The 27,594-nt window shown below is 52.8% G+C and overlaps 2 protein-coding genes across 2 annotated transcripts in view; one reads left to right on the plus strand and one right to left on the minus strand.

Annotated features, from left to right (window-relative positions):
* Positions 1 to 298: 298 nt before the first annotated feature.
* LOC128326851 (uncharacterized) lies at positions 299 to 10,575 on the minus strand. Its single transcript, XM_053254582.1, has 4 exons — positions 10,517 to 10,575; positions 8,378 to 8,535; positions 7,113 to 7,279; positions 299 to 2,270 (listed from the first exon to the last, which is right to left on the minus strand). Exons 2-4 carry the CDS (start codon positions 8,526 to 8,528, stop codon positions 972 to 974), a joined length of 1,617 nt encoding a protein of 538 aa, XP_053110557.1. The 5' UTR covers positions 8,529 to 8,535; positions 10,517 to 10,575; the 3' UTR covers positions 299 to 971.
* A 484-nt stretch (positions 10,576 to 11,059) lies between these two features.
* DCTN1 (dynactin subunit 1) overlaps positions 11,060 to 27,594 on the plus strand; it is a 70,688-nt gene continuing 54,153 nt past the window's right edge. Inside the window, exon 1 of the mRNA XM_053254554.1 lies at positions 11,060 to 11,244. The gene's annotated coding sequence lies outside the window, so the exon portion shown is untranslated. The remainder of the gene's footprint in view (positions 11,245 to 27,594) is intronic.

The raw sequence follows: 27,594 nt of genomic DNA on the forward strand, positions 1-27,594 counted from the left end.
GCCTTGACATCACTTTGCTGGAGAGGAGGTTCAGGGAGAAGCACCAGAGCGACTCAGGCTGGAACTGGCCTGGCAGCAGGGAAGAGACTCTGAGCCCTTGGTTCACACGGGGCACCTCCGTTCCGGGCCTGTTGAGGGCAGAGGAGGTGGAATGGTTCTCCCCCAGGGTTAGAGAAGAGGCCACAGAGGGGCTGACCAGGGCCCTGTGGGGTCGGAGGCCGGGGGCCACCAATGCACCTTGCAAGTTTCCCTCCCCCCTCCCCAATTCTACCCAGAGTCCTTCTGGAAATCCAAGTGGTGCTTGCAGAATAAACAACCGTTTATTTCAAAGACTTCTTGGCAGCCTTTCAGCTGGCCCTTATAAAGCTGCTAGCAAACTATACAGACTCTTCAAAACCCAGCCCAGCCAGCACCATCGCTCCCTCCAGAGGTTGTGGGTCTTGGACCGAGGCTCTCCCCACACCCCAGCAGCACCTGCCAGGCTCCACTCACATCTGCCTTCTCTCTGGGCCCGGTCCGACTCTGATCTCTCTAAGCAGCAACACCTGGAGCCAGGGGGATATGCCCGCGAGGCCACAGACCCCAGTCGCTTTGTGCAGGGAAAGCAGCCCTCAAGGCACGGAATCTGTGCCACAGGCAAGGGGTTTGGCCTGTACTGGGAGCTTCAGCCTGCCCACAGCTTCCATGGGAGAGCCCCTCTGGTTCTTCTCAGTGGGGCTTGATCAGAGCTTCTCGCCGAAGGGGAAGGCTCTGGCTTTGGACAGCGTGTTGGGAGGTCACGATCCAACATGCAACCCCCCCCTTCATATGTACTTGCAAGGACCCCACCCCACCCGGCATCCCACCGTCCCTGTATTCTGGTCCACATGCACCTCAGGGGGGAAAACGGCACCATGGGGCCCACTGCCTAGGCCTCTGCACAAGAGGCTGCTTCACAGCAAGGGACGCTGCCGTTCCGGGGGGGGGGCTGCTCACGCCCACACAATGTGCAGCTCAAGGCCCTCCCTGCTGACGCGCCCGAGGAGCTTGTCATAGTCCCTCTGTGTGATGTCTGGGCAGCCGTCCAGGTTGAGGTAGCTCAGCTGATTGTCCGAGGACAAGAGCCGGTGGATGGTGGGACTGGACACTTTGCCTTGGGCCAGCGAGAGCTCCCGGAGGCGTGCCAGGGCAGTGCCAGGGGGCTCCAGGACCTCCTGCAACACCCCATCCAGGGAGAACGGCAGGGCGACGAGATCCAGGCTTTCCAGGCAGGGGGAATGCCGGAGCAGGGACCGAAGGCTGGCTCTCAACACCGCCGTGTGTCGGGAAGGCAGCGGCTGGTCAATGCCACTGAGGAGCAGGCTGAAGGTGCGGAGCTGGGAGAACTCCGGCACGGTGAGCCACAAGCCCCAGTCCTCGGCCTCTGGCTCCCCCCTGTTGAGGCCCCGCCCCACCGGGGAGAAGAGGGAGGCGCTGAAATTCCGGAGGCCCGGGCACTGGCCCAGGAGGGTGTGGAAGGAGAGCTCGTCCTCCAGGGAGAAGCCCCCCAGGGAAAGCGACTGCAGCTGCGGCCCCAGGCTGCCAACCACCGGCAGGAGCTCCCGCAGGTCCCGCCTCTCCGTGCAGTTCACCGTGAGGTGGGCGAGGTGCTTCCAGGACAGGAAGGCCTGGCCCAAGCCGGGCCCGTCCCCAAGGAACACAGTCACCTCCACTAGGTGTGGGCACACCGCACAGAGTGTGGGCATGAAGGGCTCCCACACCACAGATATTTGCTCGAGGGGCAGCTTGAGCCCGGAGCCCTCCTCTGCCCCGGGGGTGGCCGGCCTGCAGCGCACCAGCTCCTCCAGGGAGGGAAACCCCGGTGCAACCCGGGCACTGCTGAACTGCTGGTTATGGATCAGACACACTGCCTTTGCGACCAGATCGTGGGCCAAGAGCTTCAGGCTAGGCAACGCCAGCAGCAGAAAGGCCAAGGCCAAAACCAGGTCCTGGCTGTGGGCTCCGGGCTCCAGCCCATCAACCGAGAGCACCCGCAGCATCGGGCAGCAGAAGGAGCCCACGGTGGGGTCATAGGCCAGGTGGAGGAGGGAGGCCGGGGACAGCCTCTTGCATTCCGAGATGTCCAGTTCGCGAAGCCGCCTGCAGCAAGAGCCCACCGCAGACAACACGTGAGTGTCACACTGAGTCTCTGACAGGTCCAGCTTTGTCAGGCATGGCAAGCCCTCCAGCAGGTCCACTAGAGCAGTTGTTGGGACCCGGCTGCAGCCCTGGAGGTCCAGGAAAGACAGATTCTGCCCCAGGAAAGAGAGAGAGAGGGAGAGAAAGTCAATGAGCAAACACAGAGTTGATTTGGGATGGGTCTCTACGTGCTGGCCAGGGCAGGGCATGTCCACAGGTCGCCATCCTTCAGGGCTTGCTTCCTACATTCCTCTTTGCCCCATGGGCCCTTTTGGCCCCGGCCATGGTGACCTTTGTCTGCTGCCACAAGCTGAGCAATCTGGGTGTGAGGCCATGCTCGCTGACCACAGGGCTCCCTGCTCATCGTGTTCATAAAGTGTTAGGCCAGAAACTTGGCGCAGTCTGAGGGGGAAACAAAACTGCCCCTCCTCCTCCTCCCAGCCCACAAAAACTCTTGTGGCATCTTAAAGGATGGCGGGCTCTGGTCTAAAGTCTCACGCTGCTAAGGGTCAGGCATAAATATTGGGCTGGTTCAGTCTTGGGTACATGATTAAAAAGCATTAACTTGATCAGACCAAAGGTACTTCAGCTGGTCCCTTCATGTCAAGAGTTTTCCAGGCCTGAATCCAATCCCTCCCTCCCAAGGAGGGCAGAGAGCTGGCGTGGAGGCCAGACTTGGCTTCTGTGGTAGCAAGCAAGATGGCGGCCCTAAGCAGAGACCTCTGCCCTCCAGGATGGATGGTGTCCCTGTCTGAAGAGGCCTGCAGTTCTAGCAGGTCACCAGTGGGAGGAGCTGTACAGACTACCCTGACCATTGCAGGGCCAGCCAGTGCTCCTGCCCTTGCTAGCCAAGGGCACCATGGTGAAATAGAGAAGCCGACAACGACGCTGGAAATGGCGTTCTTGGCTTCATGGGACAGCCAATCCCCTGTCAAATAACAGACAGCCAACCGACAATATCTGACCAGTGTTCCAGCCCTACATGCCACAATCTGGGCCTTTTCCTAAGGGAAAAAGTCCAGAGAAGCCCCGGAGAAATTAATGGGATGTAAACTGGTCATAAGTAAAGGGGAAATAAGATTTTGGCCGCTGTGATAAGATGAGGTCGGTTTAAAGAATGTATCGTGCTCTATGGTTATTTGGGCTTGGCATGATAACTGGGAAAGAAGGGATTGAAGCCCACACTAGCTGAGAAAAGTCCCGCAGCCGAGGCTTAGAAGAAGAACCACCAAGTTGGCCATGTTCAGTTAGAAAGCAGTTAAGAGTTCAGTGGCTGAAGTCAGCAACTGGAACTGAAGGTTCACTGTGTACATGAGTCTGAGCGAAAGCCGAGGGAAAGGGCTGGTGGACAGTGTTGTCCTCTGATGTGAACTGTGAAGAGAAAAGATGCTTATGAAAGTTGTATATGCCAGGAGTGTGTGAAAAGACTCTGAAACCAATCAAGGAAACTACCCAACTATCTAAGTAGAGAACTAAGCTAACATCAGAACTTATAATTAATAAACTTCTATTGTATTCCCCTTGAAAGGATCTGTGAGTAACTGCAAGTACCTGTACCCCGATGCCTACGACACGGCGCCACCTCAGCAGAAGGCGTCTGCTTACTTAGTTTCTGAAATCCTCTCTGATCATATACAGACTTTAACTGGTGGCAGCGAAATAAAGGGACGCTGAGAGGGATAGAAATTGTAAAATAATTTCAAATGTGCATTCTAGAAACACCCTCAGGCTTTCAAAAAACAACACCACCTTCCTGTTCATTAGGGCTTTGGGGCAGTGAAGATCTGGGTTTGTGGGGGCTGATTGTTTTCCTGAACATGTTTTTATTGGCTGCTTCTATTTTATTTTATTTTTAATAAAGCTTTTATGAACTCTGATACTGTGCATCACACCTTGGGGTCCCAGGACAAAAGGCAGCTAAAACCATACAAATAAATACAATAATAGAGATGGCCGGGGAAACTCCCAACCGGCCAGGCTGACTCCGAGACCAGGGAAGGTCCTGGAAGGAGACCATCAAGCAGTCAGTCTGTAAGCAGCCTGCTAACCAGGTAGTGATTCGTAGAAGCCGGCATGGATTTCTGAAGAAGAAACCCTGCCAGGTTAATCTTATCTCACTTGTTGATTGGACTACCAGCATAGTCCTTTGTACCAATGCTGTGTACATAATTTGCCCTGATTTCACCAGAGCATCTGTCAGTTTGCCATTGATACTTTGCTTAGCACACTGGTCAGATGTGGGCTAGATGCTAACAACAGGCTGGAAAACTGTACTCAGAAAGCGTATGGCTTCAATCAATTACTCCATCAAGCAGGAGGGAGGACTCGAGTGAGGTGCCATCGGGCTTTGTGCTCCTCAACATTTTATCAATGGCTTCGGTGCAGGATTAACCACACAGCTCCACCGGATGAATGGCCAGCCTGCAGGCAGCACAGCTCTCATTAAGGCTGTGGCGGGAGCAAACAGAGCTCCAGGAAGCAGAGGCAGCTGTGCCTCCTTTGTGGACCCCGCACCACCGGATCATTAGGATGAGCCACTCCTGGAGGAAACCAACAGTGAAATTCAGAGAGAGACATGCAAAAGTTCAGTACTCAGGAAAGTAAAAAATGCACAGGTATCGGACATGGATACCCAACCTGGCAGTTGTGCATGTGAAAAGGATCTTGAGATTACAGTTGAGCACAAGCAGAAAATAACTCAGCAGTATGTTCTAGCTAGCCACCTAATGGCACAGCGGGAAAATGACCTGCCTAGCAAGCAAGAGGTTGATGGTTCGAATTCCCACTGCTATGTTTCCCAGAATATGGGAAACACCTATATCGGGCAACAGCGATATAGGAAGGTGCTGAAAGGCATCAGCTCATACTGTGAGGGAGGAGGCAATGGTCAACCCCTCCTGTATTCTACCAAAGACAACCACAGGGCTCTGTGGGCACCAGGAGTCGACACCGACTCGAGGGCACAACTTTACTTTATGTTCTAACTGCAGAAAAGACTAATGTGAATTGAAGCAGCATTAACCTAAGTATAGTTTCCAACTCACAAAAAGTAATACTGTAGTTCCATTTTATTCCACACAAGTCAAGTACCCTGTCCAGTCCTGGGTGCAACATTTTAAGAAGGATATAGACAAACTGGAATGGGTTCAAAGGCGGGTGTGAAGGAAGGAGGCTGTAGCTCCTCTCTCCGTGTTACAGATGGCTAGACTGCATATGTCATTGCTGAATCCCTATGGTCAGTGTTAAATGGCTGTGCAGGGATCACAGGTTCACAGCTCCTGTTCTACAGTTTGGTTTGGGAGGGAAGAGGGGGCTTGATTTGACTGGGTATGTTTTGAAATAATGGGGGAAACTTGAGTTTCCTGATTGGCTGGTTTATAGAGATCTGGAGGGGTGGGGTAGAATAAAAGGAGGCCTGCCTGCAGCAGAGAGTTAGTCAGAGTTGCAGTTGAAGATGAAAAGCTGGAGAGCTGAAGAACTGATAAGCTGAAGAGTTGGAGATGGGGTCTTGGAGAGCCAGGAGAGAAGAGCTGAGAAGAGCTGCTGAAATTAGAACTGAGAAATCACTGGGAGTCTTAGGCTGATAACTCTCCTGAGAACTGAATCACCTGAAGGACCAGTCTGGAGTTGAGCCTCCAGTACTGGAAAGGAAGAGCCAGACCTGAAGCTGAGCAAGGGGGAAAGCCAAGCTTACTGCAGAAGCAGATTAGAGGTGCTTATAAGAAAACTCCTGGTAAGGACTCTAGGTAAAGGCACAGTATTAGGTGCAGCTAATTTTCCTCACATTTTATTTGTTCCTTGTGCTCATATGGTTGCTGTTTTTGTACTACATTTTCCCAAAAGAACTACTGTTTTGCACGGAACTATTTTAAAGTAAAAATTATCTTCTTTTGAAGTTAACACACGATAGCCTCTGTCTGTTGTCCCCATCCCACACTCAGCAGCCCTTCCAACCTACTTAACTTTGATTGCAACAGCTTTGGAAGGCTGATTCAGTAGACACAGAAAAACATATAAAAGTCTACTTAGTGGCAGCGGTGAAGTTTAAGTGTACAGGGCTGGTTGAGACCAGACCATGACAGAGGGCACCAAAGATGGTCAAGGATCTGAAAAACAAGCACTGTGAGGAAAGGAAACCAGCCACGTCTAGCCTGGAGAAGAGAAGAGAGGCTGCCACACAGAGGAGGGCAGAGACTTCTCTTGGTTGCCCCAGAGGGCAGATTTTGGCTGAACATTAGGAGAAGCTTCTTCACCACCAGCTGCCTGATGGGGGCTGGGTAGGGGGGGTGCCTTCAAGCAGAGGCTGGACAGCCCTCTCCTGGGGCTGCTGTAACTCTAGATTTCCTGCCCTGAGCAGGGGCCTGGACGAGATGGCCAGCAGGGCTGCTGCGTCGCTAGGATTCCTGGCTTGTAACTTGTCTCACTGACTTCAGGGGTCTGCAGTCATGACCAGCTTTCTTTGGAGACCACCCTTCCTCTGCCAGGTGCCACAAAGCTCCTGCCCTCGCCTCCTGCTCTGAAGCGTGTCACTATTGAAGGTCCTTTCAGAGGGACAGGAAAGGAGGAAAAAGGAGGGCTGGGTGTGGGTGGAATGTATCTAGGGGGGTGGGGGTGGGGTGGCTGCCAGCTCCACTGCTCTCCGCTTGATGCCCACCAGATTCTGCCCCAAAGGCGAGCTCTGAGCTGCCTCTCCTCACGGTTCCCCCGCAGATTTTTCTCCTTGCCGCCATCCAGTGTTTGACTCCAACACCTTATTGCCCCACAGAGGGTGGAGTGGGCGGGCGGGCGGAAGGGGCTGTGGAGCTGCCCCCGCCCCGCCATCAGCCCACCTGCCCCCTTTAGATTAGGGTGAGGGTGCTGCACACAGAGAACGAAGACGAGCAGGGCAGGCCCAGGCGCCAGAGGGAAGGGAGCCCCATCTCGGAGAGCCCCCTCCCAGCACACACGGCCCTGACCTTGCAGCGCACGGTGATGATCCGGGCGATGGCCTGGCTGACCAGCTTCGGGCAGGTGCGCAGGCTCAGCTCCGTCAGGTGCGGCACGAGGAGCAAGTGCAGCATGGCACGCGTCAGCCGCCGGCTCTTCCCCATTAGCTGGAGCAACTCCTGGACCAGGCAGCCAGCTGGGCAGGGGAGAAAAAGGCCCCTGGTGGAACTCAAAGCTTGGCGGGGCGGGCAGCCTTATTAGGGACGCGTCCTGCTCTGAGGGCCGGGAGCCGAGAGCTGTGGGGGTTAAAGGAGGGCCCCAACCGGACAGCGAAGCGCTGCTGCCTCGGGACCAAGCCGGGCCCCCAGAGCAGCTGCCGGGCCCCGTGGAGGGGCTCCCTCCCCCCGCAAGGGCTTCCTTCCCTGCACTGCCTCTTGAAAGCTGCTTGTCTGGACGGGCAGTGGGGTGTGTCCAGAAGAGGATGCTCTCTCCTCCTGGCCTCCAGCTCCAAGCTGGGGAACTGGAGGATGGGGTGAGGAGCCCCTTTTCTCTGGCTCCCCTGCCTGCTCCTCTCCTCACCCCCAGCAGATGCTTTTCGGGGAGTGGAGGGAAGGGTGCCGCCGTGGCAATCCATGGAGGGGGGCAGCAGGGCCGACCAGCCAGAGGAGCCTGCTGGTGCCCACAGTGGCCAACCACAGCAGGTCTGGAGTGTCCCTCCGAGGTCAGCCTGCACCGAGAATCAGGGATGTGCCTGAACCGGTTCGGAGACCATGCTGGAGGCCTCCGAACCGGTCCGGTTCTGAGCTGGTCCGGCGGTTTGGCATGGAGGAGGGTTGTAGCTTTAAGGGCGGGGGGGGTGGTACTTACCCCCCACCCCCCGCCGCTCTTCCCCCTCCGGTGCTGTGGTTTTAGACAAAGATTCTGGGGCGGCAGGCTTCCTCCCTGCCGCCCCTGGCCCCGTCGTTAGCCTGCAAGTGCCGAAGTAAAGATCACACAGGCGCCCGTTCTGCCGCGCGTGCGCACCCGCCGCCGCGCATGTGCTCTGCTGACGTCACACGCGGAGCACGCACGCAGCGGCAGCGGACGCGCGGCAGAACGGGCGCCTGCGTGATCTTTACTTCGGCACTTGCTGGAGTTGCCTGCAGGGCGAGGTGCTGAGCGACTCGGTGGCTGCTCTGCCACGTGCCCAGCCACACCTCCCGGTGGCCTCTGTGCGGCTGCGACCTGGGTGCACGCGCGGGGGGGGGTTCCGTTCCTCCTGCTCCGGCTCCCCCCTCCCTCCTCTGCCGCTCACCCAGCTCGCTGAAGGGCCCCATGAGGAAGCGGAAATGGTACTCGTCCAGGTAGCGGTCGGTGTAGTCCTTGGCCCAGATGGGCTGCATGTGCTCAGCCACATTCTCCAGGCAGAGCCTCTGCAGGGGCAGCACAGACCTCCTCTTGGGCATGGGGCTCCTGCGGAGGGAAGCGCCAGAGATGTCAAGGGCGGGAGGGGAGACCTGCGGCTCTTCCGCCCGGAGGCGGCCTCCGGGCATCCCACAGGCCAGCCAGCCAGCCAGGTGGCTTCGTGCAAAGCAGGAGGAGCAGCTCCTCCCGGAGGGGGCCCAGCCGCAACTCCGCTGGCTCCTCGCCACTCTCTCTCCGCCCCAGCATGAGGGATGTGCGGGGAAGCAGTCGGGAGACCCTTCATGGGCCTCCGAACCGGTCCAAAAGGCAACCGCTTCGATGGTGGCGGGGGTGCTGCCTAGGTGAGCTGCCCCCTCCCCCCACGGGCACTCCTCCTTTCCAAAGTTCATCAGGGCGGCAGCGCACCTCCCGGCTGCCCCCTTGCCCACATACTGCCAGAAGTATCCAACGTGCCTGCACGCGCGCATGGCGGTTGCGATGTGCACAGGCCTGTGGCGGTGGGCGCAGGTGCATCGGATACTTCCGGTTGTATCTGGTCAAGGGGGCGACGGGGCAGCAAGGAGGTGCGCTGCCACCCTGCTGGACTTCGGAAAGAAGGAGCACCAGCGGCGGGGGGGGGGGGGCTGGGGAGAGGGGAAAATGCACCCTCCCGAAGTGCGCTGCCGACCTGATGAACAGCCGGCCTGCAGGCAGTGCAGCTCTCATGAATGCTGGGGCTGGGTGTGGCGGCGGGGGGGGGGGATGAGTCACCCCTGGGCCTGCCCTTGGCTCTTGGCTCTTCTTGTGGACTTGTGTATAAACTGGGAGAGCAAAGGGGAGGGAATCCGCCGCCCCTGGGATGGTTGTGGCGAGAACTGCATCTGCAACACACCGGAAGGGAAAACCCCCAAGCAAATGGCCCGACTTTTGTGCTCACACATGATAAAGAAGCCGAGGAGGAGGAGGAGGAGGAGGAGGAGGAGGAGGAGGAGAGTGAGCCCAGATTCCTTGAAAGAACAAGAAGTGCCTCTTAGCCTTAGGAAACACTGGAGAAGCACGACGATGTTTTGCTGCTGCGACTTCTGTCGCGCAGAGAGGAGAAGGGTCAGGAGCAGAGCTGGATCCCTCCCTAGGTGACTTGACATGGAGGGGGAGGTGCTCGGGCCTGCTGGGGGGCGGGTGGGATTGCATTCTAGGGCTGCAGCCACCCGGGAAGGAAATCCCCCCCACCCCGCCCTTCGGATCTCCTCGGGCTTGCTTTCAAGAGCCACCTGGTGATGGAGGCCCATTCCGGGAGGCTCCAGGCCAGTCTTGGATAGGTGGCAACCAACTGTGGGCAGCGGGAGGGAGGGAGGGAGGGAGCGGAGGCAGGAATTTGCTCCTCCTGCCCCGCCACACCCGATGAATGGCCAGCCTGGCGGCCCGCCAGCCTGGCTATTCATCGGGTAGAGCTGCGCGGTTAACCACGCAGCTCTGCCTGACGAGTGGCCAGCCTGCAAGCAGCGCGGTGGGGGACGGGGAGCAAGGAGCAAGGGGAGCTCCGGGGAGCAGAGGCAGCTCAGCTGAGCCTCCTCCACCTCTCCCTGGCCTGCTCCTTCGGCGCGAAGCAGCTCTTGGCAGCGCCCGGTGGCCGTCGCGGCGTGGCTGAGCCGAGCCGGGAGTCCGGAGGCGGCGGAGCAGACAGCCCTTCGCCCTCGCCCTCCTCCTCGGGAAGGCCCGGCAGCAGCCAACCCTTCCGTCTCCCCACGAGGTGAGGAAGCGGCTGGGAGCAGAGGCGCGCCCCCCTCCCCCGTTCCGGAGCCCCCTTACCGCGGTTTATACACAAGTTCACTGGGGCGCTGTCTGGGTGGGGGCCCCACCAGCCGCCGCTTCCTGCTCGGGTGCTGGAGGAGGAGGAGGAGGGAAGCCCCGGAAAGGGCCGGCGGGGCGGAGGCCAGCCAGGCGGAGCGCAGGGTGAGCAAGCCGCGCCTTCTCTGGGCGGCCCCGTCTCTCCCCCCATCACGTCAGGACGGCCCGATTCGCTCCGTTGCTGCAACAGAGAGCGACTCACTCGCGGAAGCCCGGGGTGGAGGCGCAGGGCGGCGGCGGCGGGGCTCGCCCTCCACGCTCTCCGCCGCCCCCCCCGCCGCGTTCGGACTGTAGCGCTTTGCACGACGTGCGCGCACAGCGCTATACAAATACATGCCAACCGCACGGAGCTACAAAAGTATGGAAAGTACACAAAAGACCAATGCAACGCATTCCGATACGATCCAGACACGTGGCATGCATCCATGCCGTGTGCTCAAGGGACGCGTGTGAATGTATTAATAAAAGTGTACACGGGCAGCTTACTACGGGGCTTCTGGCCCATAGCGGAGGAGTTTCTCCATAGAGGAGAAACTTAAGTATGTAGTACACCGCTCTGGGCTCCTTGGAGGAAGAGCGGGATAGAAATGTAAAATAATAATAAAATAATAATAATTAATAATAGCGGGCGCCGAAGAAGCGAGGGCGGGTCTGCTCCGAGTGCGACCCGCAGAGGGTCACGCCCACGCCGGGGCCGCCTGCGGCCTCAGGGGCGCTGCTGCGCCTGCGCAAGAGCGCCGAAGCCGGCCGGGAAGGGCCCTGATTCAGGCGGGGGTTGTCCTCAGCGACGCCTGAGCGGAGAGTTTCCGGAGTCCCGACTCCCGAGCTGAGGGGCGGCGGCCGGGACTGGCGGCGCCGGGTCCGCCTCGGGAAGGGCTGCCTGGTCGGGCAGGCTCGGCTGGCGGCGCCCTCTCCTCAAGAGAACCGGCGGTGAGTGGGGCGAGGCGGGGTGCGGCCGGCAGCACAAAGGGTGGACGAGGGAGGGGCTCCCCTCGCCTCTCCCCCGCGGGCGGCCCACCTGGCAGGGCTGCTGTTGTAGCAGGAGCTCTGCTGGCAAGGCCTGGGCGAGATGGAGCCTCTTCGCTCAGGGGCAGTCTACCCCCAGGCCCCGGGTGCCTCTGGGCAGGGCCCGCTCGAGGGGTCGTCTGGCGGGGAGACGGAAGGCCCGAGCCAGCCCCGCCACCTCTCGGGGCGCCCGCCCGCCCGCCCGCCCTGGCTTGCGCGGCTCCCCTCCTTGGGGTCCGGCTCTGCCCGGCCCCAGGCCCGGAGGTGGCGGGAGGAGGAGGCGGCGGCGGCGTCCACGGAGGGGCGGGAGCTTCCTTCCTTCCTGCTGCCGCTGCGGCGGCCCCTGCCGGGGTGGGGCGCCGCCCTCCGCTTGGGGGCCTCCCGGGCTACCCCCCCCATCCCCCCGGCCGCGGGGCGGCTGCTGCTGCTGCTCCTCCTCCGCCCGCTTCAGGCTGGGACTAGTGAGGAGGCGCTGGGGCGGGGAGAGGCGCTCGTCCTCCCCCCCCCGTGTGCGAGACTATGGGGCAGCCTCTCTGCGGGGCCTGCCCCGGGACTGGGGCCGCTCTTGGCTCTCCGGCAGTCTGGCCCGCCCCGGCTCCAGGCAGGGCCTCACGGCGGCCGGAAGGCGGCGGTCCCCCCGCAGTCGGCTGCCTTTCCGCGGAGTGGAAGCCGTTGGGGAAGCCCCCACCCGCTGGTGGCTGAAGACCCGGCCTCTCGCCACGTGCGCGGCAGGAGCCGCCCTGGCCGCCGCAAGCCGCGAGTGGAGCCTCTGGGCCCGGTTCACAACGCGCCCCGAAGGCCAAGGCCAGGAAGGCCGCGCCGAAGAGTCTGTGGGGAGTCAGCAGAGGGGCCAGTTGGGGTCTCGGCCCGGAGGGCATTGCCAGGAACGGGGCGGAAAGGAGAATTTCGGCGGGGGGCGGGCGGATTTCCGGAACTTTGTTTTTCTCTGGAAAATGTCCTACAAATCCACGGGCTGAAGGTGTGCAGCAGCAGCAGCAGCAGCAGCAGCAGCACTGCGAGTTCCAGATCAGCGCTGTGCCTTTGCTGGAGTGAGGAAGGGGGCGATTTTTCCTCCAGAGTGAGCCCACTCTGCAGCACCCAGATATCTTCCGGAGGGTTGGGCGACTGCTCAGGGCCATATTGAGGTGACCCACAAGGCTTCAGAGGGAGGGGGGGGGACCAGAGCTCAGTCATCGATAGGCTGAACCTGGCAGAGCTAGTTTGCATGTTGGTCCAGAAATTAATTAGTAACAATGAAGGATGCCAATGCAATGTTAGGCAAGCCTGGCAATCTGAAAGTTATAATTACATGTTTTTCAGTTGATTATGCCTAAGAAGTGAGAATGAGAGAGTATATATGCAGATACTCCCTGACTTACAAACACCCGACTTACAAACGACGACACATAATTACAAACAAAGCTCCATAACATTAAATTTAATGAAGTCCCCAACCTACAACACCAACCTGCACATACAAAGAAACCGTTCCCTCATAGGAACTATATGTGTTCCGAGTTACGAACATCCAATTTACAAATGAACTTTTGGAACGCAGCCTGTTGGTAAGTTGGGGACTCCCTGTGTATTTTATTTATTTATTGAATATTCCAATAAAAACAATTTTTCTCATTTTAAAGCTTTGAATTTGATTCATTTTAAAATTAAAGCCACACTCATGGTTCAACTACTTGGCTTCTTGATATACAGGGTGGAAAAGTGATATGATGTTTTGTTTTTACTAAATAAATAGGTAAAATAACTTGCCAGATTGAATCACAATCTCTTTAGGACAGCAGGAAAATGTGAACAGTAAAAAATTTCTGAGAGAAAAAATAATGCAGATTTGGGGGAAATTGCATGGGAAAACCTCCCCCCAAATTTTCCAGTTCAAACATTTCCAGAAAACCCATATCTCTGGGCATTGCACAGTCTGGGGGCAGCAAAAAAGAAAGCTCTTGTCCTGCATACTTGACAGTCACTTTTTGAGGAGTTGATACACAGAGCAGAGACCCCTCCCCAGTTGATCTTGTAAGGAGGGCAGAGTTATTTTGGAGCAGTTGGTCCACCAGGTATCTAGAGCCTAAACTGTTTAGGGCTTTTATAGGTAAACAAACAGCAGCGGCACCTTGAATTGCACCTGGAGGCAAATTGAAAGGCAGTGCAAATCTTTCAAAATTGGCAGTGGGATGTAGGAAGGGAATTCCCCTCTTCTTGAGAAGTGGGTGAAGAGGTTGAGATATCCTTGTCTTGGGCAGGGCACTTTCCTTTGTGGCAAACCAACAATATTTTCAATATCAACTTTATTTATTGTACTTTGACAATGGAAGTGAACATGTTTCCATTGGAGGTCCTTAGCTGGTAAATTCTGAGCTGCCCTGCAGAGGTAAGAATCAGCGACTGTGCACCATCACAGGGCTTCACGTGGTAGATTAGAGGGTGGTCCCCAGTCCTTTGCAAACTGTGGTGAGGATCTACCTGATTGTTTTCCATGTGCAGACGTATCTTGTGGAGACAAAAGTCTTTCAGAGCCATTTCTGTGTTTAGCTTCTCATTGGCTGCTAGCCATTTGTTGGAGCTGGTGTGTTTCTTTCTGTCCTTTCAATGAACTGGGCTAGAGGAACTCTTAGAATCCTGCTTTTGGGGCAGGCTGGGCAGCGTCATGGCTGCGACTGTTTGCTCTGGGAGGATGGGGGGCAGCTGTTGACTGAGAGCTGCATCAAAATGGCAGCCTTGCACAGCAGACGGCTCCTCGGGGCAGCGTCCTTTGTGGCAGTGGCCATGCCTGAGTGGTCCTGTAGTGTGAGATGCTCCCCAACCAAGGGGGCATGGGGGTCGGTCAGATGGCAGGCCTGCTTTCCCAGCCTCCTGGATAGGAGCCCCGTGCGGTGTGCTTTGGACAGTGATGCTTCCCTTTGTGTCTGACATTGGGATGGTGGGTCCTGAACTGATGCTCTCCAACACGGCAACCTTTTCCTGCCATCCCAGAAGGATCTGCCTAGATCCTCTTGAAGCTAAACTCCTTGACTGAAATATTTACTTATTTAATTTGCATCTCCTATTCTGTATGAATGTGTACTCAAAACAGCTTACAAGTTCAGTTTAAGAAGTCGCAAACAATGAAACAAGGCTTTTTCTCCCCTACTACTGCTGTATTCAGTATTGTTGGTGAAAACCACCAAGATTCAGTTATATGCTGCTTTTCTGACCATCATGGATACTCAGTGTGGTTGATGGGTACACTGGTGCCATATAATGAAACAATAAATCATAAGAACAGCCCTGCTGGATCAGGCCCAAGGCCCATCTAGTCCAGCATCATGTTTCGCACAGTGGCCCACCAGATGCCGGTGGAAGCCACACGCAGGAGTTGGGAGGCGTGCCCTCACTCCTGCCATTACTCCCCTGCAACTGATACTCAGAGGCATCCTGCCTTTGAAGCTGGAGGTGGCCCACAGGCCTCCGACTGGTAGCCATTAATAGACCTCTCCTCCATGAAGTCACCCAAACCCCTTTTTAAGCCATCCTGGCTGTTGGCTGTCGCCACATCCTGTGGCAGAGAGTTCCACAAGTAGATCACATAGGAACATAGGAAACTGCCATATACTGAGTCAGACCATTGGTCTATCTAGCTCAGTATTGTCTTCACAGACTGGCAGCGGCTTCTCCAAGGTTGCAGGCAGGACTCTCTCTGCCCTATCTTGGAGAAGCCAGGGGGGGGACTTGGAACCTAGATGCTCTTCCCAGAGCGACTCCATCCCCTAAAGGGAATATCTTTCAGTGCTCACACTTCTAGTCTCCCAGACCCTGCTTAGCTATGGGGACAAGTCCTGCTTGCTACCACAAGACCAGCTCTCCTCTCCAAATCACGCGTTGTGTGAAAAAGTACTTCTGTTGGTTAGTCCTAGACCTCCTGGCAATCAATTTCATGGAGTGACCCCTGGTTCTAGTGTTGTGTGAGAGGGAAAAGAATCTCTCTCTCTCCACTTTGTCCACGCCATGCATGATTATATAGACCTCTATCATGTCTCCCCGCAGTCATCTTTTTTCTAAACTAAAAAGCCCCAGGTGTTGTAGTCTTGCCTCATAAGAAAGGTGCTCTAGGCCCCTGATCATCTGGGTTGCCCTCTTCTGTACCTTCTCCAGTTCAACAATGTCCTTTTAAAGATGTGGTGACCAGAATTGTACGCAGTACTCCAAGGGTGGTCGCACCATTGTTTTCTATAAGGGCATTATAATGTTAGCCGTTTTATTTTCAGTTCCCTTCCTAATGATCCCTAGCATGGAATTGGCCTTTTTCACAGCTGCCGCACATTGAGTCGACACTTTCAACAAGGTGTCCACCATGACCTCAAGATCCCTCTCCTGGTCAGTCACCGACAGCTCAGATCCCATCAGCATATACTTGAAGTTGGGGTTTTTCGTCCCAATGTGCATCACTTTACTCTTGCTAACATAGAACCGCATTTGCCATTTTGTCGCCCACTCCCCAAGTCTGGAGAGATCCTTTTGGAGCTCCTCACAATCCGTTTTGGATTTCACTACCCAGAAGAGTTTGGTATCATCTGCAAATTTGGCCACCTCGCTGCTTACTCCTGCTTCTGGATCATTGATGAATAAATTAAAAAGCACCGGTCCCAGTGCAGATCCCTGGGGGACCCCACTTCTTACTTCCCTCCATTGTGAAAACTCTCCATTTATACCTACCCTCTGTTTCCTGTCCTTCAACCAGTTAGCAATTCACACATGTACTTGTCCCCTTATCCCATGACTGCTAAGTTTCCTCAGGAGTCTTTGATGAGGAACTTTGTCAAAAGCTTTTTGGAAGTCCAGGTATACGATGTCAACTGGATCACCTTGATCCACACACTTGTTGACACTCTCAAACAACTCCCAAAGGTTGGTCAGGCAAGATTGACCTTTGCAGAAGCCATGCTGGCTCACTCCCAGCAGGGCCTGTTCTTCTATGTGCTTTACAATTCTATTCTTGAGGATGCTTTCCATCAATTTGCCTGGAACGGACGTTAGGCTAACCAGCCTGTAATTTCCCGGATCACCCCGGATCCCTTTTTGAAAATCGGTGTTACATTTGCTACTCTCCAGTCCTCTGGTACAGAGCCCAATTTCAGGGATAAGTTATATATTTTAGCAAGGAGGTCGGCAATTTGACGTTTGAGTTCTTTGAGGACTCTTGGATGGATGCCATCCGGCCCTGGTGATTTGTTAGCTTTCAGTTTTTCCAGACAGTTCAGAACATCATCCCTTGTCACTTCTATCTGACTCAGCTCTCTAGCCTCCATCGCTAAAAAGCCTGGTTCAGGAACAGGTATATTCTCAGTATCCTCTGCCGTGAAGACAGACACAAAGAACTCATTCAGCTTCTCTGCAACCTCCATATACTCCTTAATAACCCTTTTCACTCCCTCATTGTCTAATGGTCCAACTGCCTCCCTGGCAGGTTTCCTGCTTCTGATGTATTTAAAGAAGTTTTTGTTATTCCCCTTGATACTTTTGGCTAAATGTTCCTCAAACTCTCTTTTTGCCACCCTTATTGTCACCTTGCATTTCTTTTGCCAGAGTTTGTGTTCCTTTCTGTTCTCTTCATTTGGACAGGCCTTCCAATTTCATTTGGACAGGCCTTCCAATTTCGAAAGGAAGTCTTCTTCCCTTTTATGGCTTCCTTGACAGTATCCGTTAGCCATGCTGGCATCCTCCTAGACTTAGTGGTACTTTTCCTCCTTTTGGGTATACAGTCTAACTGGGCTTCTAGTATTGTGGTTTTGAGTAAACTCCATGCATTCTGGAGCGAAGTGACTCTCCTGATTTTCCCTTTCAGCTTTCTTTTCACCATACTCCTCATTTTGGAGAAGTTTCCTCTTTTGAAATTCAAAATGTCCCTGTTAGACATCCTTGGTGATTCTCTCCCCGCATGTATGCTGAATTTGATGGCACTATGGTCACTGTTCCCTAGAGGGTTGATGATACTGATATCATGCACCAGGTCCTGGGTGCCACTCAGGATTAAATCCAAGGTCGCCTTTTCTCTGGTTGGTTCCAAAACCAACTGTTCTAGGGCAAAGTCATTCAGCGGATCTAGAAATTTGACCTCTCTGTCATTACCTGACTGTCAGTTTACCCAGTCTGTGTGTGGGTAATTGAAGTCACCCATCATTACAGCCCTGCCTCTCCTTGACGCCTCCCTGATTTCCTGCTGCAACTCCCAGTCACTGTCAGCGTTTTGATCCACAGAGCGATAGCACGTCCCCAGTAGCACGTTCCCTTTCAGGCCTTGTATAGTCACCCACAGGGTTTCTGTGGAGGACTCCAGTCCACCCAGGTTTTCTAGCTTGTTAGATTCTATCCCTTCTTTAACATACAGTGCTACCCCTCCTCCAAGGCGCCCCTCCCTGTCCTTTTATAAACCATATTATAAAAAGCAGTTCCGATAAAAACAAAACAGCAAGCCAAAGATTGAGAGAACCACTCCTGAACGAAAAAGCCTCCCCTTGTTATCAGAAGGATCTTCCTGAGGGAGCCAGGGATTCCACCGTGGGGAAAATCTTTGCTCTGTGGTTTCGATCTGTGCTGGGTGGGCCCGAGAGTGGCATTTTCCTTTTCAATAAGAGATTGAATTGTTCCAGGTGCTTCTGAGCCTGATGGCAGCAGGGCAGCAAAGAGTCCAGTGTGTTGCATGAGGCTGGTGTGGTGCTCCTCCTGCCTCCTTGCTGCCCACAGAAGTGTTTCCTGATTCTGGACTGCACCCTTTCAGGAACTGCCTTGTGCCGAAGGGACTAAACACGTCGTGTGGTGGTGGCGGCGGCAATGGCGATGATAATGCACAGAAGATCCGGCTTCCTCTCTTGGTGAGCTTAGCTAGGGAGAGTCCCAGCCCACTGGAAGTTCCCCTGTTTACTTAGCTAGCTTTACAAATTGCAGATATAATTAGTACCTCTCCCCAAAGTCAAATAAAACAACATTAAACTGCGGTGGGGTTTGGGGATACCGCAGAACTGCAGCTGCCTCTCTGAGGCTGCATCAAATTTCTCTGCCTCTCCTGCTGACTCTGGCAGAGCTCTGAGGCCCCCCCCCCCCCCGAGTGTCTTTTCCTCTCTGAACCCCAGCTTCTCCTTTGGGGCAAGGGGCAGGGATGGGACCATAGCTCAGTGCGGGGTGGCCCCAGGTTCAATCCCTGGCAGCATCTCCAGGTACGACTGGGAAGGACTCTTCCCTGCCTGAAACGATGGAGATCTGCTGCCAGTTGACAGTTGTGAGCTATTTGGACCGAGGGCCTGACTCCGTGTAAGGCAGCTTCCTGTGTCCCTGTTTGCTGGCCTCTTGAGGGCTCTGATGAATTTTATCATCTTCTAGTGGCAATTGTGGGGTTTTGGTGGGTTGGCAATAAATTTATTATTGGGAAGAGACAGTTGACAGCTTAATGGAACTATCTACCATAAGATGTAGTGCTACAGGCTTCTTAGGTGGCTTTAAAATGGAGGTTAAACAAATTCATGGAAAAGGGAAGTCTCTAGCTGGAAGAGACTAGCTATGTCGTAATGCTTCTGTGGAGCTTCTGTGTCCAGAGGCAGTATACCTTTGAGTACTAGATGCCAACAAAGGGAAAGGGCTCTTGTCTTCATCTGGTGCTGTGGACTTGCCAGAAGCATCTGACTGGCTGCTCTGGGAAGCTGGACTGGATGGACTTTTGGCCCAAGCCAGTGGTGCTCCATGGATGCTCTTAGGTAATCATATATACCGTAGGAAGCTGCCATATACTGAGTCAGACCCTTGGTCCAGCTAGCTCAGTATTGTTTACGCAGACTGGCAGCAGCTTCTCCAAGGTTGCAGGCAGGAGTCTCTCTCAGCCGTATCTGGGAGATGCTGCCAGGGAGGGAACTTGGGACCTTCTGCTCTTCCTGGAGCGGCCTCATCCCGAGGGGAAGATCTTACAGTGCTGCTCACACTTCTAGTCTCCCATTCAGGTGCAACCAGGGTGGACCCTGCTTAGCTAAGGGGGCAAGGCATGCTTGCTCCCACCAGACCAGCTCTCCTGGGAATAACTCTGGCAAACCAGCCTGCGCTGTGCTTCTGAGCATCTCCTGCCTAGAGGGTGGGTGATTGAGTTGGATTGTCAAACTACTGGTTAAAAAAAATAAATCATTAATTTCTCTGCATCTTTCCCTATGATGTCTGATCTAGTTATATAGACTTTTGATGGTGCAGTATAAGCAGAAGTTCAATCCCAAAATGTGCCAGATAGTTAGGCCCAAAGAACATGAATCCCTTCCATGCACACCTTTGGGGACACCAAGTCTGTCATATTGGTTCCGCCAAGACTCTCCCTTGGGGCCTCAGCTGCAAGCCGCCAGGAGGCCATTCACCCCCACTGGATGCATCTACACATAAGCCAGATGCTGCTGCTCCGTAGCCACCCACCCACCCAGTCCCCCTCGCCTTTGGCTTAAGCCGCGACTCATTCTCGTTTTCCATGCCCTTCGAGCAGTTCTCTTGTTCACTGGAGCTGTGAATTAAAGGGGGTAGGCGGAGAATTATTTGGAATGGAGAGAGACTCACCTCCTCTTGTTCCCAGATGCAGCATCCTCCGTGTGGTGTTGCTATGGTTACCCCTTCAGTGAAGTGTTTCAGATATATTGATTTGCCGTCTCTGTTGCTCCAGTTTCATCTGGGATCGGTGTCATGAAGCGTCTGTGTAAATAACCCCCTCGTGTTCCTGCAGCAGCCATAGCCTCCCTGTCTTGGAAGAGCTACGTTGGCTCCTGCTGAAACGGTGAAATGGTGCAGTTTGTCAGTGCGCAGATGCGCGCAGCGTGGCCCGTGCAGGGTCCTATTGCTAAGTGGATCACAGTTCTCCTCCTTGGGTGAGGAAGAGCCTGGGCCAGATGTTGGGAACCCTGCTCCTGGGTCTTCCTGGGCCCTGGGAGGCCAGGAGGAGCACAGGGGTGGCTTCTGGAGGCTTCATGAGTGATCAGTCTCTTTTACTTGGGAAATGGTTGTCGAAGCCCAAAGGCACTTGGACAGATTCATGGCGGACAGGTCTATCAGTGGCTACTAGTCTGGTGGCTGTGGGCCATCTCCAGCCTCAGAAGCATGGTGCCTCTCAATACCAGTTGCAGGGGAGCAACCACAGGAGGAGAGAGGGCATGCACAGACCTCTTGCCTGTGAGCTCCCCAGAGGCATCTGGGGTGGTGGGGGGCACTGTGTGAAACAGGATTCTGGACTAGATGGGCTTCCTTGGGCCTGATCCAGCAGGGCTGTTCTTATGTTAAGCTTGACTCTTGGGGGTGGGATTGGCAGGGGTTCCTCTTGGCCACCAGCTCTTCCATAGTAGGGCCACGCTTGGCAGTTTCAGTGCCTGGCAAGGGGAGGCAAGAGGGTTCCTTGGGGTGGGTGAACCTGGGCCTTTCTACCTGCAAAGCGGATGCTCTTCCACTGAGCTATGGCCTGATCCCCTCTGTGGAGCCTTGGCTTTTTAATACGGCTTGTCTCTCATTCCTAATCGTAATGATTTTTCTGTAGACACAGTACTGGCCACCCCAGGATCCTCTTGGGGCTGCCGTACCATAGGACTCCCCCGAAGATAAAGGCAAGCTCCCTTAGAAGAAAGAGGGTCTAGGAGCCTTATCTTTGCCCCCACCCCCATTTCAGAGCAAAGGGACAGGCCTCCTTGGCTGCTAAAAGGGTTATTAGCCTCCGTGAACTTTCCACAAATCCCTGCTTGTTTTTTATTTAGATGGCATCCTCAGTCATTCTTTGTGACCCCAAATGTGGTTGCCATTCGAGGTTTGATTTTAGTTTAGAAAGGAAACAAAATTGCAGTGGATGGAAATCCTAGGCCCAGTAAAAGAGTATCCATTCAAGAGATGCTGTTGTTCTCCTGACCAAGGCAGTGATCTTAAAATGTGCCCTCCCTCAAAAAGAGGCAGTGGCAATAAATCTGCTTTGCACAGCTTGAAGAGGTGGGATATAAACTGGTTTTTGAAGAGTAGGTTTGACCACCCTCAGATTGGTTTTATAATCAATCAGCTTGGTTGCTGACCGAGAGAATACCCAAATAAAAGATACAATTGCTTCCTTGCAAATAGTTGCTTATGCAACATCACACCTTTAAGATTAAATCCTCATTGGTTTGGAGGCTCTGGTGCTGCAAGGGGTTGAGCACTGCCTAATCCCTTGGCAACAGCAAGGACTAAACTGCTACCTTAAATGCATACAGAAGGTGATAATTTGAACTGCCGCCTCCTCCCATATAACATGGTCCTCTTTAACTTTAATTGGAAAAGGATCCGCCCCCTGCCCAGTGAGAGGATGATTTAATGGAGTGGCTCATCCTAAGGAGCCGCAGGAGGAGGCAGCTCGAGTTGCTCCTCCTCTTCCCACCCCACTGGAGAGCCACACTGCCTGCAGGCTGGCCATTCTTCAGGCAGAGCTGTGTGGTTAACCACACAGCTTTACTTGATGAATGACTGTCTACCTGCAGGCAACTTTACTCTTTTAGAACTCATGTTCTCATATTTCAGTACAAACCAAATTCACAGCATGTAGAAGGGGATACAGGTGTGTGTGTGTCTTCTCGTAACTATCTCCCATCTTGATAATAGATGGTCATGTGCATTATACAAGCACCTTCCCTTTAAAACTGTATTAGCAAATAAAGTGGACGAACGAGCCCAGTTTCCAGGAATTATGCTCAAATATTATCAAATGGATTTTGTTCTAAGCGCCTGCATTGGATGTTGAAAGGAGTGAAAGATGGGTTCCTTGAGTTTTACTTAGAACTGCAGTATTTGTTCTAAGCTTTCTATTTCTGTTATTCCACAGGCACAGTAGTAGGGGTGTTTGTGGACTGTGGTCCTCAGGTTGGTCTGAATTTGGACTGACCTGCGGTTCCACAGACCAGTTTGGTGGTTTGTGGGCCAATGAGGGCAGCCCAAGGAGGGCGGGGAATGGCGCCTTTAAAAGGAAACATGCACGTCCAATATAAATGACATGGAGGGTGAATTGGGGGTGGAGTAGCCCTGTATATTAAAGAGGGGGTAGAATCCCGCAAGCTAGAAAACCTAGGAAGACCAGAGTTGTCCTCAGAAACTTTGTGGGTGACCATACAAGGCCTGAAAGGAAATGTGCTACTAGGGATGTGCTATCGCCCTCCTGATCAAAATGCTGACAGTGACTGGGAATTGCAGAAGGAAATCAGGGAGGCATCAAGGAGAGACAGAGCTGTAGTAATACTTCAGTTCCCACATACTGATTGACTGTTTGATTAAGTGCCATGCTGGCACTCTGTGACCACATAGATAGATTCTCTCCAGGATGATCTGTCTTCAACTTGGCCTTTAAGGTATTTCAGTGGTGCATTCATTGCTGTCGTAATGGAGTCCATCTACCTTGCTACTGGTTGTCCTCTTCTCTTTCCTTCAATGTTCCCCAGCATTATAGATTTTTCAAAGGAGCTGGGTCTTCGCACAATGTGCCCCAAGTATGATAGTTTGAGCCTGGTCATTTGTGCCTCGAATTAAAATTCTGGATTGATTTGTTCTATGAGCCATTTGTTTGTTTTCCTGGCTGTCCATGGTATCCTCAAAAGTCTTCCCCAATACCAAAGTTCAAAAGCATCAATGCTTTTTCCAAGTCCAGCTTTTGCATCCATAGTGTGTCATGGGAAAAACCATTGTCCGAACGATTCTAATTTTTGTGGGTGTAGAGACATCACGGCATCTAATTATCCTTTCCAAGGCCTTCATTGCAACCCTACCAAGTGCTAGTCTGTGGCGTATTTCTTGACTGTTGGATCCTTTACTGTTGATGGTTGATCCTAAAAGGCAGAAGCTGTCTACCACTTAACTGTCTTCATTGTCAATTCTGAGGCTGGTTGCTGTACCCGTAGTCATTAGTTTAGTCTTCTTGACATTTAATTGTAGTCCCATTTTTTCACTGTGCTCCTTGACTTTCATTACTAGAGCTTGCAGATCATCTGCGTTCTCGGCTATCAGAGTGGTGTCAAGTGCAAGTTATTGATGTTTCTTCCCCCAACTTTAAAACCACGCGTATTGTCTTCCAATCCAGCTTCTCTCAGTATATGTTCAGCATAGAAACTGAATAAAGAGGGAGAAAGTATACAGCCTTGTCTTACTCCTTTGCTGATCTGGGACCAGTCTGTTTCACCATGTTCCATCTGGACTGTGGCTTCCTGCTCTGTGTCTAGGTTTCTCATGAGAACAATGAGATGTTCTGGGATGCCCATTTTCCTAAGGATATTCCACAACTTGACATGGTCGATGCAACTGAAGACTTTTCTGTAGTCAATAAAGCACATATTGACTTCTTTCTGGTATTCTTTGGCTTTTCTCAATTGTCCAGCGTGCATCAGCAATGATGTCTCTTGTTCCTCAGCCTTTTCTGAAACCAGCTTGAACATTCGGCATTTCCCTTCCCATGTAGGGCTCTAATCTGCATTGAATGATCCTGAGCATTATTTTGCTAGCATGCGAAAGTAAGGATATTGTGCAATGGTTTGGAAGGAAGGGTATTGTGTGATGGATCCACACACAGACTGGGTAAATTCCCATCCAAGTAAGAGGAGAGCTGGAGAGCAAGCATGCCTTGTCCCCTTAGCTAAGCAGGGTCTGCCCTGGTTGCATATGAATGGGAGACTTGATGTGTGAGCACTGTAAGAAATTCCCCTCAGGGGATGAAGCCGCTCTGGAAAGAGCATCTAGGCTCCATGTTCCCGCCCTGGAGGCATCTCCAAATAGGGCTGAGAGAGATTCCTGCCTCTAACCTTGGAGAAGCTGCTGCCAATCTTTGTAGACAATACTGAGCTAGATAAATTTATGGTCTGATTTGAATATGGCAGCTTCCTATGTTCCTAAGTAATGACAAGGAGACTAAATTTCTAACTGTGCCCTAGAACACCAACCATGATGGCTGCAGTGCCATCAGTATCCTGATGACACCCAGCTCTACCTACCTTTTAAGTCAGCAGACACCAGGGAGGCAGTGGATGCTCTGAACTGGCTTTGGCGTTTGGAGGCTGTTCTGGACTGGATGGGGGGCAAACAAACTGAAACTTAATCCAGTTAAGGCGGAAGTCCTGTGGGTTGGTAGAACTGATTATTTGAGTAATGAGGTAAATCTGGTCTTGGATGGGGTCACACTCCCTCCGAAAGACAAAGTCCGCAGCTTGGGGGTGCTTCTGGACCTGATGCTGTCCTTGGGAGGCACAGGTTGCAGCAGTGTGCAGAAGTGCCTTTTACCAGCTGCGACCCTGCTTGCAGAAGTTGGACCTGACCTCAGTCAGTCATGCTTTGGTAATATCCAGATTGGACTGCTGCAATGCGCTCTACGTGAGGCTGCCCTTGAAGATGGTTCGGAAGCTTCAGCTGGTCCATAATGCTGCTGCAAGGATGCTCGTGGGTGCAAATCACTTCATGAGCATCACACCTATCCTGCAGCAGCTTCATTGGTTACTGGTCCACTTCTGGGCTAGATTCAAGGTGCTGGTCTTGACCTTTAAAGCTCTACACAGCTTGGGGCCGGGGTACCTGTCAGACCGCATTTGCCCATATGAACTTGCCAGGGCCCTCTGCTCAGGCCCTGCTCATGGCCCCACCACTAACAGAGATCCAGGTGGCAGGGTCTAGACAGGGCCTTTTTGGTTGTGGCACCTCGGCTTTGGCACTCCCTCCCTGAAGAGCTTCGCCACGCTCCCTCCCTCAGAGTTTTTAAAAAACTAGAGGTGTTTTAATGTTCCATCTTTGGTTGTATCTGGTAGGTTCTTTAGTTATTATAATTCTTAATTTTTAGCTTTTAAAATAACAATTTTGAGCTTTAAAAAACCTGCAGTAATTCTGATTGTGGTTTTTAGCCTGGACTTTGAGCTTGTTTAACTTAATCTGGTTAATTTTCTTTGTTTTATTTTACATTGTATCTATTCTATTGTTGAGCCGCCCCAAGCAGTAGTGTACTGGAGGGACGGGGTATAAATATTTTAAATAAATAAACCAGAGAGAAGGCTGCCTTGGACTTAATCCTGAGTGGTGCACAGGACCTGGTGTGAAATGTCAGTGTCATGGAACCTTTAAGGAACAGTGACCACAGTGTGATCAAATTCAACATACATGTGAAGACAGAATTGCCAAGAAAGTCTGACGCAGACTCTTTGAATTTCAGAAGAGGAAACTTCTCTAAAATGAATTTCGTACAAAGAAAACTGAAAGGGAAAATCAAGAGAGTCAGTTTGCCTCAGAATTCACAGAGTCTATTTAAAACCACAATAATAGAATGTATACCAAAAAGGAGGAAAGGTACTACCAAGTCCGGGAGGATGCCAGCATGGCTAACAAGTAAAGTCAAGGAAGCTGGAAAGGGGAAGAAGACTTTCTTCAGAAATTAGAAGGCCTGCCCAAATGAAGAGAACAGAAAGGACCAGAAACTCTACCACAAGAAATGCAAGGAGACAAGAAGGGAGGCAAAAAGAGAGTTTGAGGAACATTTAGCTAAAAGCATCAAGGAGAATAACAAAAACTTCTTTAAATACATCAGAAGCATGAAACTTGGTAATTGGTCCGTTAGATTACGAGAAAGTGGGGGAGTGAAAGGGATTATTAAGGAGGATGTGGAGATTGCAGAGAAGCTAAATGAGTTCTTTACATTTGTTTTCATTGCAGAGGATAGTGAGCATATACCTGTGCCTAAACCAGACTTCTCAGGAACAGAGACTAAAGAACTGAGTCATTTAGAGATGATGAGATGATGATCTAAACTGTCTGGAAAAATTAAAAACAGAACACCAGGGCCAGATGGCATCCACCTGAGAGTCCTTAAAGAACTCAAATGTGTTCTGAAAAGTAGACAATGCATGCAACACTGATTTTGAAAAAGGGAACCAGACAAGATCCAGGAAATTACAGGCCGGTTAGTTTTACATCTGTGCCAGCCAAATTGATGGAAAGCATTCTCAACGATAAAGTTGTTATGACTATAGAAGTGTTGTGGTGGACAGCTCGTTGAAAGTGTCGACTCAATGTGCGGCAGCTGTGAAAAAGGCCAATTCCATGCTAGGGATCATTAGGAAGGGGATTGAAAATAAACCTGCTAATATTATAATGCCCTTATACAAAAAGATGGTGCAGCCACACCTGGAGTACTGCGTACAGTTCTGGTCACCACATCTAAAAAAGGACATTGTAGAAGTGGAAAAGGTGCAGAAGAGGGCAACCAAGATGATCAGGTGCCTGGAGCACCTTTCTAATGGGGCTGTTTAGTTTAGAAAAAAGACGACTGCAGGGAGACATGATAGAGGTCTGTAAAATCATGCATGGTGTGGAGAAAGTGGAGAGAGAGAAATTCTTCTCCCTCTCACATAACACTAGAACCAGGGGTCATCCAATGAAATTGATGGCCAGGAAATCTAGGACCAACAGACAGAGGTACTTTTTCACACAACACATAATCAGCTTGTGGAATTCTCTGCCACAAGATGTGGTGACAGCTAACAACCTGGATGGTTTTAAGAGGGATAACTTCATGGAGGAGAGGTCTATCAATGGCTACTAGTTGGAGGGCTATAGGCCACCTCCAGCCTTCAAAGGCAGGATGCCTCTGAATACTAGTTGCAGGGGAGCAACAGCAGGAGAGAGGGCACCCCCCACGTCTTGCCCATAGGCTTCTCAGAGGCATCTGGTGGGCCACTGTGCGAAACAGGATGCTGGACTAGATGGGCTTTCTTGGGCCTGATCCAGCAGGGCTGTTCTTATGTCCTTATGCCTGCTGCCCGCATGGTTCCATGGCCATGCAGCCTGAGCACCTTTGGCTGCACTCTGCCTGGCAAGGCACCACGTCATCTACACCTGCATGCCCCAACCACACCTGCAATTTCTCTTAAAGGGACAGCACACACGAGTTTAGAGGACAGCTGTGTTTGGGTCCACGTTCTGTACATCTCCAGATGTTAAAACAGTGCCTCAGTATGTTACAGTGCTGTGTTGCCCCCTCCCTCCCGTCACATGCCTCCCTATTAGGCATGGCCAAGGAGCAGTGGCTTGTTCTCCACTGGGGCTAATGGCCCCTTCCATTGTGGCCTGGAGCCAGATGTTGGGACAGTCAAGGCAGCTGTGAAGCGCCACTGTGTAGACAGAGCGGTGGCTGGTCTGGATCCATGACCTGGGTGAGAGGGGGTTCTATGGTCACTACTGTGAGTGGGGAGTGCCTTAGCCCTATTTTTCACCCATGGCAGTTGGGGGCCAAAGCCCCTTCCA

This window comes from Hemicordylus capensis, chromosome 5 (genome assembly GCF_027244095.1).
Source record: "Hemicordylus capensis ecotype Gifberg chromosome 5, rHemCap1.1.pri, whole genome shotgun sequence".
In the NCBI taxonomy this organism is placed as follows: Eukaryota; Metazoa; Chordata; class Lepidosauria; order Squamata; family Cordylidae; genus Hemicordylus; species Hemicordylus capensis.

What these genes read in the sequence shown, in the direction of transcription:
- LOC128326851 (XM_053254582.1), bottom strand. Translation starts at nt 8,528, where the DNA reads ATGCCCAAGAGGAGGTCTGTGCTGCCCCTGCAGAGGCTCTGCCTGGAG. An exon ending in GGGGCCCTTCAGCGAGCTGG is followed by an intron (nt 7,280 to 8,377) that starts GTGAGCGGCAGA and finishes TCCCCTGCCCAG; the next exon opens with CTGGCTGCCTGGTCCAGGAG. An exon ending in TCATCACCGTGCGCTGCAAG is followed by an intron (nt 2,271 to 7,112) that starts GTCAGGGCCGTG and finishes TTCCTGGGGCAG; the next exon opens with AATCTGTCTTTCCTGGACCT.